Source organism: Chlamydotis macqueenii, chromosome 8 (assembly GCF_036417535.1).
Source record: "Chlamydotis macqueenii isolate bChlMac1 chromosome 8, bChlMac1.mat, whole genome shotgun sequence".
Classification (NCBI taxonomy): domain Eukaryota; kingdom Metazoa; phylum Chordata; class Aves; order Otidiformes; family Otididae; genus Chlamydotis; species Chlamydotis macqueenii.
Window position 1 is genome coordinate 27,551,320 of NC_141563.1, and position 12,192 is coordinate 27,563,511.

General features: G+C 65.6%; 1 protein-coding gene across 1 annotated transcript in view; it reads right to left on the reverse strand.

Annotated features, from left to right (window-relative positions):
* Positions 1-4,744, reverse strand: part of PTCH2 (patched 2) — a 19,607-nt gene extending 14,863 nt beyond the window's left edge. Inside the window, exons 1-2 of the mRNA XM_086753810.1 lie at positions 4,673-4,744; positions 4,287-4,479 (exon numbers count right to left, since the gene is read on the reverse strand). Coding sequence (XP_086609936.1) covers positions 4,287-4,479; positions 4,673-4,744 — 265 coding nt within the window. The remainder of the gene's footprint in view (positions 1-4,286; positions 4,480-4,672) is intronic.
* Positions 4,745-12,192: the final 7,448 nt, after the last annotated feature.

The window sequence follows — 12,192 nt, forward strand, 5'->3', positions numbered from 1 at the left end:
GGCACGGGGATCTCAGGGACACCCAGACCCAGCAAACACAGAGGACTGCAGGGTCCTGAAGGAAAAACCCCACCAGGCCAGGCAGGAGGGTCCCGAGGGCAGCGCTGGGGACCCCAGGCAGCCCTGTCCCTCCTCGTGGGGGCAGTACCTGTGTCACCACACCCTGAGAGGAACAGGGACTCTGTCCCCCACGGGACACCCGCCTGGGGACGGAGTGGGGACGTGGCAGCCCAGGAGCCGCCCCACAGGCACGAGGCCGGCTTAGGCCAGATCCCAGCGGGCATCTCGCTGCTCCCACTGCACGGACCAGCTGCCATCGGAGCCCCCCACACCGCCAGCGCCAGCCCCACGTGGATCCCCAGCTCAAGCTTCGCCTGCTCCTTTCTCAGCCCCCCATGCCGCTGCCTCACCCCACAAACCCACCCGCCGGCAGCAATGAGACCACCCACCTCTCCCTGTGCCCACCCAGGAACGGCCACAGCACCCCGCTCCCCACCACAGCTGCTGCCCCAGACCTCGCCGTGGGTCCCACCAGGTGCAGTGGGGCTGGGAAGAGGGGCCGGCCAGCCAGTATCCTCAGGGCAGAGGCAGGGTGGGGAAGATGCTGAATCCCCATCCTTGGCTTCCCGTTGCGGCTTTCCCATCCCAATGCCCCTCTCTCTGCAGGGACAGAGCCAGGGTCTCCTCTCCTGCTGGCCGCTGCCACAGAGGAAGCCAGCCCTGCCCTGCCCTGGGTGCTAAGGAGGGGACACCCCGTGCCAAATCCCATCACAGAGGTTGAGGAAGGACAAAAACTCTTGCCAAGGGGGTTGTGGGGGTGCCTCTGCTTCACACCCCAAACCGGGGATGAGGCAGCAAATTCTCCTTGCCCCCACACCATGCATTCCATTTCATCCCACTGGCACATCCGAGGTGTCCCTGACCCTTCCAGGAGAGGACTGGGGTCTTCCCCAGGGAGACTCAGCAGCTCTTTGAGAGCGCGACTGCTGCGCGGGGCTGTTCCGGTTAGGAATTAACCCGGCCTTCCTTTGAACCGGCCCTGGGTGCCATAAATCAGGCAGAGCCATTCACCACCCAGGGCTCTGCCCGCCCGGAGCTCGCCGCCCTGGCCCCTCGGCCCTACGGATGCCCCAGGAGAGCTGGGAACAGCTGCCAGGTGTCCAGAGGTAACTCAACACTTGCCACTAGCCGGGATTTCAAAGCCTTCAAGTGGCTAATTGCTTTGGAGGAGCCTAATTGAACATTTCCACAGCCGAGTCCAATTTATGGGGTGACATGGCCTCCCTCCATCTCCTAAACAGGGATGTGGGTCAGGCATAACCCCAGGGCACCACCAGCATTCCACGGGACACCCCCTAAAACAGGACAGGGGATCCTGCGCTTTCCCACGATGGAGGGGGTCACAGCCCAGGCGGAGGGGGACCTGCCACCAGCACAGCCCCAGCGCTGACCCCAGCTGTGGAGGGCAAAGCAGGGCTGCCCACCCTACTCCCACGGGGGAGACAGCAGCACGGTGCCCCCGCGGGAAGCAGCTCCCTTCCCGCCAGCACCCACCAGCTCCCTGAAGGCTGAGCTCAGCCCGTGGCAGGGACAGCCTGGCACGGGGTCACGTTCCATGCCTGCGGGGTTGGACCTCACCTGGGTGGGGTGGTTTGGGTTGGCCCATCACCAACCCGCAAGCCTCAGCCCGGCTAGGGAGAGGCAGGTGAGCGGGCACGGACCAGCTCCGGGGCTTCCCGGCATCCTCAGGTCCCTGCCTCCGAACTGCGGGATCGGCTGGGACCTACCAGCCTCGGACGATGGGATCAGGACTCCCCACACACAAACCCTGCCTCTTAAACACTCCACGGTACTGCGATGGACCATGCTCCTGCAAACGTCACCCCACACATATATGGAGAGGGCAGGAGCCAGGGTCCTCCCAGCATCCTGGGGATTCCAAAAGCTTCGGGGCTGGGCTGATGGAGGGCATCCAGATTTGCCAGCCCAGGGGTGAGGGGAGGGCTGCCTCGGCCTGGTGGTACCAGGCTCACTGTAGAGGGACAGGCACACCAGCCGCCCAGGAGAAAACAGCGGCTGAGAGAATCCAGAAGCAGCTTGGAGCGCTCGGGATCCAAGCACACGGACTGGGAAAGCGCATCCTGCTCCCCAGGGGCAGCCTCGGCCCTCCCGCCCCGCAGAAACACACACCCCCACACCAGGATGGGGTCCAGAGATCAGAGAGCGCTGGGTACAGCTGAGGACACCAAGGGACACTTTGATCTCACCAAAAAAGACGCAGAAGCCAGCAAAGAGGCAAGGACCCAGGGACGGTGACAGGGAAGGGAGGTAGACCCACAGCTGACACACGAGAGTGGATGAACCACCGCAAACCTGCCGTGTCCTGATCCATGCACGCCCGTCAGCAACCCCAAGGGACTAAAGCCACCCCAGCCACCTCGTCCTCAGCAGTCACAGGCAGTGCCAACGCCTGAGGACAGCCTGAGCACCGTCCCGCCCAGGAGCGGGACACACAGGGGTCCGCCCAAGCTGCGCACTCTCAGGGGAAGAGCCCGCTGAGGAAGGCCAAGCGGGGGGACCCTGAGCAGCACCCCACAGAGCACCCCCAGCACTGCACATCATCCCCACCCCGAGTGCTGCAGATCTGGAGCGGGGGCTGCGTGCAGAGCCCTGTGCACCCATTGCCCAGGAAGGGGCAGGGCACCCCAGGTCAGTGGTGTTTCATCATGGAATAAAAATTAAAAAAAAAAAAAAAAATCCAGCTCCCGACACTGAAGAAGACGCCTCAGCCAAGAGAAAGAGCCAGTTCCTCACAGGGCCCCCGGCACCCACATTACAGCCACCCCACAGTGTGGGGGAAACATCCCCCAGCCGCAGCCGCACTGCCCCCCAGCCGTACCCACGCGAGCAGGGAAGCGTGGTGGGGCGCAGAGCGTGGGCGTGAGAAAAGCCAGGTTTCTGGGCATTTCCAGACGTCCGCAGGCTCGGCCCTTTCCCCATCCCGCTCTCCATCCCCATGCGCCGCAAGTCCCATTCTCCTCAAACAGGAACAACCACAGCCGCTTCCCTGGCTCCATCCATGGGTGTGCAAAACGTCGACTCCTTGCAACCCCAAAAGCACAATAAAAAAAATCCACTGGAGCCAGAGCCACAACCCAGAGCAAGGGAACCACGGAGGGAGCGTGTCCGGATCCCAGCCGGACCGGGTAGTACCACTGGATTTCTCTGCTACGTGTTGGGGAGGAAAGGGGTGATGGAGACAAGATCCGGGTAGGGGGGACAAACCCCCCTTGGGAGCGGGGAGCAGGTGGGAGAGTCAGGCAGGGGTGCGTGCATGCATCTGTGTGCAAGCAGCGAGCGAGCGCAGGGCTTTTTTTTTTTTCAAATTAAAAAAAAAAAAAAAAAAAAAAAAAAAAGGGGGTGGGAGAGCAAAGTTGCTTCTATTGTTGAACCAAATCCAAGAGTAGCTGAGGACCACACAGGGAGCGGGGCGTGGGGGAGGAGGCAGCGCTCCCGCACAAAGATGGCTGACACCCCTCCGCTGAGCAACATCTGCCCCTGCACAGCACCCCGCCGGGACCCCGCCGTGGGAGACCCCCCCACGGACACAGCCTGGCAGGGAGCGGGCTGGGGGGCAGCGGGGTGCTGGCCCCCACTCCCCCCCCCCGAGATCCCCAAAGCAGGAGGGAGTCGCAGGGAAGGCGAATCCCAGCACCGGGGAGCGGAGCTGCGGGGAGAGAACCCACGCTGGAGTTTATTAATAACAAAGGAGGGGGGACAGCCGCTTCCACTCGGAAACGGGGATTTGCTCCGGCCTGACCCTGCCCGCTCCTCCGTCCCCTCCGGGCAGGGGTCCCCAGCCGGGATCGGCAGCCCCACGGCCCCGGTACGGGGCTGCGGACGCCCGCGGGGGCTCAAGGGGGTGCCCACGCGTGGGGAGCATACGCGCGCTCAACCGGCGCCGAACGCCACTCGCGCCGCACGCGGACGCGACCGCATCTTCACGCGGGAAACCCCCCCCCGCCGGGACACGCGTGGGACAGGAAATCAGACCATTTGCCACTCAGCACCACGCACCCGCGCAAAACGGGACCTTCGCTCGCGGGCACCCACGGCCCCGCACGCCGGAATCCTCGGCGACACCCTCCTCCTCCCGCCCCGCTCCCGCGCTGTCACCTGCCCGCGGGCCGGCCCCGCACCTCCACGCCCCGCGTGGGGTGGGAGCCACAAAGCCGCGGCCGGCAGCGGGACCGTTCCCACGCGTGGTGGGCTGAGCTCGCGCTTACCTTCCACCCAGAGGTGCTCGATGTCGGTCTCGACGGAGGCCACCCGCAGCCCCACGGCCAGCGCCCCGAACACCAGCAGCCCCACGAAGAGCACCTTCCCGCAGTGCCGCTGGATCCGGCAGCCCAGCGCGAAGAGCAGCGCCTGGAAGCGGGCCCGCAACCACAGCGGGGCCCTCGGGCCCACGGCCCGGCCCTGGGGAGAGGGCGAGGGTCAGGCGGGGAGCCCCTGCCCCCGGTGGGGGGGGTCCCACAGAAGGACGGGATGCCCGCGGCCACCACGCTCCGTGGGGCTGCGGAGCGGGGCCGAGACCCCGCCTGTGGGACACGGGGGGACCCGCACACGCTTCCCAAGCCCCCTCCCCCCCACCCCTCTGCTCGCCCCTTACCTCGGGCAGCGGCTTGCGGCGGGCGGCGCGGAGCGGGAGCGGCGGCGCGGAGCGGGGGGGCTCGGCCGGCATGGCGGGGCGGCTGGCGGAGCTGGGCGTGCACCGCCCCCCCCCCCTCCCCTCCCTCCCCGTTATGTGGGGCCGAGCGCGGCGGCGGCGACCGCCATGGGGCCGGTGGTACCGGTGCCGGTGCCGATGCCGGTGCGGAGCGCTCTGTGCCGCCGGCCGCCCGCCGCGCCTCTAAAGGGGAGGCGGGGGCGGGGGGCGCCGGGGCCGCGCCGCCGCCGCCGCCGCTCCCATTGGCCGCCGCCGCCGCCGCGGCAGCGCCCATCGCCGCTGCTAAGCAACGGTGCGCCCGCCGACGGCGGCCACACACGGCGGCAGCCCCCCCCCCCGCCCCCCCGCTCGGGCCACCCCCCCCCCCTCCCCTCCCGCCCTGCACGGCCCGGCCCGGCCCCGCCGCGGGGGGGAGCGCGGCGGCGGCACCGGGGGAGGCTCGGCCTGGCTCGCCCGCGGGCAACAAGTCCCCCCGTTGCCATCGCCCCCGGGACCGGTAGCCGCCCCCCCGCCAGGGATGGGCAAACACCCTCCCTACCGCCACACCGCAGGGGTGGGCACCCCCCCACTATCAGCCCCGCGGGTGGGCAATCCCCATAGCAAACCCCAAGGGATGGGGAACCCTCCAGGCCACGGGACCCCCCGGAACGAGCACCCTACCCTGCAAGGGTAGGCAGCCCCCCGGAACTGCCCCAAGGTATGGGCATCCCTCCCAAGGGCATCCCAAGGGCAGGGAGTTGCCCCCACAGCCACCCTCCTTGGTCCAAGCATTCCCCCCATAGCCCCCCACTAAGTGCTGGGCTACTCCAAGGGCCAGGCATCCCCTCCAGGGCCAGGCATTTTCCCATAATAATTTCCCAAGGGACAGGCACCCCTCCTCAGGGCTGGGTATCCCTCTGTGTCCACCCCCAAAGGGCTGGTCAGCCCCTCCACAGCCACCCCAAGGGATAGGTAGCCCCCCCCCCAGGGTCTGCACATCTCCCCTTTAGCCACTCCAAGGGATGGGGACCCCCTCCTTCAAGGGCCAGGTGTCCTCCCCCCAAGGACCAGGAATCCCCCCGATGCCTTTTCCCAAGAACAAACCACCCCACACAAGAGCAGAGTGTCCCCTCACCAGCAGTGCTGGTCGCCCTCCCCAAGGACCAGATATTCCCCCGGGGCCACGGTGGGGGGCCAAAAGACGCCCCACTATCTGGGTGTGCCCACGAGTGCTGCTCCATCCCCTGCCACGGGGAGCCAAGCCCGTCCATCGGGCAGGGGACTGCCAAAAGGGCAAGGGGTAAATGCCACCAAGAATTGGTGGGGTAATTAGGGGTAATTAAGGGTAACCTGCTCATCTTGCACCCCACTCAGATCTTTATTGGGCAGACCTGGTGCTGCTCCTACCTGGAATGGCACCCCAAGATGCTACCCGGGGGGGGGTTGGAAAACCCACACGGAGCAGCACGCACCCCACGTGCACCCCCATCCCTGCCACCCACCCCAGTCCCCTGGAGCAATGATGGCGAGGCTCATCCTGGTGTCTCAGTGCCAGCCAAAATTGAGGGAAACCCCAGAAACAGCTCAGGTTCCTCGGGCGGCTCCTCCATGACCCCCAGCCACTGCCCCCCGCCAGCCCGACCCACTGCTGCCAAGCCCTCCTGGGCTTTAGTGGCGCGGAAAGGGTTTCTGCCTCGTCCAGCGATAGGCCTGTAGCATCTGGCGTGTCCCCAAATACAGAAGGGAAACGGCTATTCAGCACTTCTGCTGCCTGATCGCTATTAACAGCTCCACCGTTCCCCTTCCTCGGTGGACCCGCACTACCGCTGGGAAGCTGCTGCTTTTTATAAACTTTGCGTTGAAAATCCCAAATTGTGCACCTCCCCAACACCGCCAGTTCCCCCGGTTCTCCATCCGCTTCCGATCCATCACCCTCGGTTTCCACCTGGGGCTCTCCCGCCGGTGCCCCACAGACAGGGAAATGGCATCGATGTCCTTGGAAAAGTCGTGGGATGGTCAATGGAGACCCCCTTGGTGTCTGCCTGGGTGCTTCAGGTCAAGCCTGAATTTGCCCCATCCCGGGGCACCATGGTTCCCCTGGGACCTGGGCTCCCGGTCCGGATTCCCCAGCCCCGTCCTGGCTCACCCACGCCGACACCGCATGGGCACAGTGCAGGACTGGCTGTGGTAAGATCACCCCCGACACCACTGCCTGGTCTGAACCATGTGCCCCCCTGTTCCGCTGCCCACCCGTGCTCCCCAGGGACCACCGCCCCCCAGAACCCATGTGGCCCCAGCAGCAGCAGGCACCGCCATGGCACGGTGACGTGTGCCCTGAGCGAGAGGGCGTGGGGCTCAGCAGGAGGGTGGCCGGTTTCCGGATCCCCGGGGGGGGTGACAATCTCGGTGACAGAGCCAGATCCCACCACGCCAACTGGGATTGAAAACCCAACTGGAAAATGCCCGTGGGCAGGACGCAGCGATGGGCCCCCAGGCAGTTCTTAGTGCCACAGCGGGTCTGCTCTGAGCCGAGGGCTATGGGTCTCTCTACAGCATCCTCATGTCCCCCAGAGCCACCCGGGGGGGGGACTCAGAGCCCCTGGGGGCCACTGGCCTTGGGGGAAGCAGGACGGAGAGCAGGGAATCGGCTTGCGCGCGGGGAGATGTTGCTTGCTGCTTCTTGCTGACCGGCTGTTTTATATCAAGGCGGGAGGGGGGATTTGCTGTTCTAGATGGTATTTTAATGGGCAGGCAGGCAGCTGGAGCCTGGGAGAAGCCTGCTTTACATTGTTTGGGGTTGTAACAAATAAATTCAATTAAAGGCAAATGGCTCTGCGCGGCCCCCACCCTGCGCCCTGTCTCTGCAGCATCGGTGGCTGCGAGAGCCGCGGGTGCGAAGCGGAAGCCCGGGGCTTTGCCCCTGTCCTAGGGACACCCCCGGGGCCCTACCCACCCTCGTCCCTTGACCCCGCTGCAGGGAGATGCCAGGGTGAGCTGGGGGGGTGTGACGGGACCCAGCCGGGGAGCGCAGGGCACCGGACCCACCGAGCACCAGGAAATGGGACGGTGAAGCCGGGGAGCCCACCCTGTCCCCATACTGTGTGTTCCATCCCGTTGAGCAAAAGGGATGGGAAAATCCCCACGGGCAGGAGCCACGCCGCAGCGGGTGCTCCTCGGGGACGGGCAGCTGGGGACAACGGCCTCAGTGAGCAGCAGCATCCTCCGGGCAAGCGGAGGCCACGCAGGGGCTGAGGCGCGGAGCTGGGCTTTGCGTGGCCACGACGCAGCCCCAAAGCCCTGCACCCGAGGGGAAAGCAGAGGGGACTTGGCGAGGACGTGCCAGAGCCTCGGCACACTGTAAACAGCCGTCGCCGCAGCAGCAACTCCTCTGCCGGGAGCCAGCGCCGGGCGTTTGTTAGTTGGAAACCAGATGGTGTTCTCCCAAGCACCAGCACAGCCTGCCCGGCCACGGCCCCAAGCCAGGCGCAGGCTCCCAGGGACCCCAGGGCTTGCAGAGCGCCCAGCACTGGGACCCCATCAGGGTGGCTGGAGAGCTGGGGGGACAGGGAGGACCCCCCAGATGGATGGGCAGTGTCAGGGTGTTCTCTGCCCCATCGCTTCCCCCAGCCAGCACGGGGTGTGTCCCAAGGGATGCTGTGTCCCATGGGATGGAGAAGGGAGGCAGCATCCACCGGATGGGATTAGAGACATCCCTCAAAATCCCTGTGCACCTCTGTGTCCTGCACCGTGCCTCAGTTTCCCTGCACTTCCCCAGCAGCAGGAGGCTGAAGGTGGTGGGAGAGGCCGGCCCCCAGTTCAGAGTCCACGAGGTCCCCCCAGAGAGAGCTGAGATAGTGGAGACGGGATAAAGCCCCATCTCCAAGGCCAGCGAAAGGGAGCAGACGAGTCCCTGCCACGTCCCACCTGGGGTAATTCTCCATGGGACACGGCACAGGGCATGTGGCCAGTGAGCCCCTGTCCTAGCAGGACCCAGGGGCCCCTGGCCGTCCTGAGGGCAGGTGCACTGAGGGGCACGGACGGACCCATCCCAGGCCCCTGGATTTTGGGGACGGGGTCTGCGGCAAGGGGGCAAACAGCCACGGCTGGGGAGGGGCCAGGGGGTAGGACAGCATCCCCGGCAGCCATGGCGGGGGTCCCGCGGTGTTTACAGAGCTTAAAAACCGCCTAAGCCCCGCAAGGCCACAGTGCACAATAGCGTGTGGACGTGGTGACACCGGCCGTCCCCACACCACCTTGGAAGACAGAGGGGCCTGCCACCCACCGCCAGCACCGGGATTAATTATGATAATGTAGTTCTTTCCCCCTTTGTCACCCTAATGAATGGGCCCCTTTAGGATTTTAAGGCCTTTGTTTGGTGCCTCTTTACTGCGGTATTGTAGGATGGGGACTAGCAGGTGGCAGGTCCCCAAACAGCCCCTTTTGTCTCCTTTGGGGGCTGTTTTGTGGTAGGGTTGGGGAGGGGGGTTCGAGGATGCAGGGAGAAGTGGGGGGGGCGGGGGGGCGGGGGGGTCTGCAAGGGGGCTCCTGGAGGGAGCGCAGCTCTCGCCCCATGGCTGTGGGGCTGCGGCACCCCACGCCATGCACCGTGGCATCGGGGACCACTGTCCCGGGCCGTGCCCCGAGCCGCCCCGCGCCCTGGCCCACTCGGTGGGCAGATGCCAGGAGCCACCGTCTGAGCCCCTGCCTTGATCTTTTACTGCCTGGGCAAATCAATTACCCGGCAGAAAAGTCCCTAAATCCCACCATAAAACCCGTTTAGCAGCCGCCGTGGCGCTTGCTGGGCCCTGGGCAAACCTCGCCCGCTGCCGGCACAAAGCCGGGAGCGATTTGCTGCGGGAGGGTGGGTAACGGCTGCCGGGGAACGTCGGGCTGCGGCCGCAGGCACACAGTGTCTCCCCGCTCCCAGGAGGTGGATGTGGGCTTCCCGGGCGTCCTGGCTGTGCTCAGACCCTACCAAGACCCCCACAACCTCCAGCCCCTCTGCACCAGCCCTTTCCCATCCCCTGGAATGGGGATATGCCAGCTCTGGGGACTAGGGCAGGGGGGACAGGTGAGGTGGCACAGAGAGTGGGGACAAGGCAGGGCACGGAGGCACCCAGATGGCGATGGCTGGTGCCGGCGTGGGTCTGTGCACCCCATGGCAGGGCCATCGGCCAAGCTCAGCAACGAGCCCAGTGCCACGACGACGGTGATGATGGAGCCTTGTTCCCTCCCATGCAGCCACACAGGGGCATCTTTAACGCAACAGGGACAATGCCAGCACAAGGACAACACCAGCGCGGGGCTGAGGAACTTGGGCATGTTTGACGTCTCCCTGATGGCACGCTGAGATGCCTTCAAGACGCCCAGGAGCACCCGAGACCCAGGTTTGCTCTGCCAGATGCTGGGCACTGGGGATTCCTCTGCCCCACGGGACCTTCCCCACGGAGCAGGGGATCTTCCCCACGGCACAGGGGACCCCATCCACCCCGTGGCCCCAGCCGTGTGAGGCAGAGGGGCTCAGCGGGGAGGGGGCAGATGCTGGTTGGGCAGCGCCGGGGGCTGCGAACTGGTGAGCAGTGGGGTGGTAAAACAGTGACAAGTAATTGGTGTCCCGGCCAGTCCTTTCATGCCGACGCCGTTTTATGGGTGAGGAAATTGCTTGTGAGTCAGGAACACAGGAGACAAATTTAGGAAGTGCTCTCTGAATGTGCTGGGGTCAGGCGCCGAGGCCCAGCGCTTGAAACCTGGGTGGCCTCGGCGCTCGCCCCGCGCCCCCCTCCCCGGCTCCTCGGCATGGGAAAGCAGACCTTTTATCTTATCACTGCTCTTCCGCCGTCCCGGCCTCCCCCGCGCAGCCCCCTCCCCACGCAGCCGCTCGCACCGCAGACACAATGCACGGCGGCGGCCAGCCCCTGCGCCCACAACCCTCTGGGAGCACCCAGCACAGGGGGCTGCTTGCAGCCGTTCACCTGGCAGGGGGGCTTGGGGTCCCATGCAACACCTTGTGTCCCCTCGCCTCACGGTGCCTTGCTGGCCGGAGCGGCCGCAGGGCCAGCAAGGCACCGTGGGGTGAGGGGACATGGGATTCTCCCTTGGGGACCAGCCCTGGTGAAAGCTCCTGTGGCCCCAGGGACACAGTGATGGGGAAATGCTGGTGCAAAGGCGCCGGTATGCCGTGGGTGAGTGGTGTCCGTGGCCAATCCCCATCCCCGCCATCGAAGGAGTGGGGGCAGGCAGACCCCCGTGCTGTGGCGTTGCACCCTACGCCTCCTCCCTCCCACCCTGGCCTTCCCCACGTCCCCTCGTGCGTCGGGGAGCAGGTTCTGCCTTTTGTTCGTTTGCTACGGTTTTAATTGGGAGGAAAGGCCGCGGCCCCATTAAAACGCACCCAAACGCAGCTGACGGCTACCTTGAGCGCGCAGCTCACTTCCCCGGCCGCCGCCGAGCAAGCCGCATCGGGCGGTTTGGATGTATTTTTCTTGATCTCTGGCCAAGCGCTCTCTCCTGCAAAGCAGCATGTTTCTCATTTTCTGTAGGTTTAACTCCAAATTAATTTGTAAGTGATCTAGGTTTCTTGTTCCCCGAAAGATACCTAATAGCGGGGCGGGGGGGGGAAGCTCCTGCCAACCGAAACGTCTCAGCGGGGTAAAGGAAAAGCAGGAAAAAGAAACCCAGGAACTGTGACCCCTGGTGGGTATTTAACAAGGTGTCAGGGCGAGGGATTTTTGGAGACGGCTAAGTGGATGTGACACCGGCCCCACGGGTTGGGACAGGGCGTGAGGATGCTCCCATCGTCGTGGCGGCTGCTGCTCACAGGTCCCATCCTGACCTGGCCCTTGGGGGGAGCGGAGAGGGATGCTCAGCATCCCACCGCCTGCGCTGGTGTGCACTGCGAGCCCGGGGTGCGAGGAAAGCAGAAGGAACAGGAGATGCTCCGGGATGGGGTGTGCCATTCCCAGCACAAGCCACTGGAGATGCCCTCGCTGCGAGGGCATTCATGTCCGGCAAGAGCTGCCGAAACACTGGTGCCTTTCGGGAGGCCTCATGGGGTGGGGGTCCCTGCGGGGCTGGTGGGTGGTGGGAGGGGGCCAGCGAGCCCGCCGGGCGCCCCTGCCGCATGGGAAGCGGGCACGGTTTAATTGGGCGGGCGGCCGCTCGGCGGGGCCGGCTGCTGGCAGGCGGACACAAGCTCTTTTGTCTCCGTTCTCGCTCCCGGCACCGGCTGGGGCTGGCAGGGCCCGGCGTGGTTCAGCCACCGAGAGCCCAGCTCGCCACCGGGGCAAGCAGCCAAACCCACCCCGGCTCCTTGGGCTGTCGCAGGCCTTCCCTGCACGCGAGGAAGCACCCAGGTGGCCGGCGTGGCTTCCTGGCTGATGAGGGGTTAGGAAACTTGCGGCAATCCCCGGCAAAGAGTCCCGCAGCCCTCCCCGTGCCCCCTTTTTGCTAGGAGAGCTCACAGAAGCAGGCGAGACCCCTGCCCT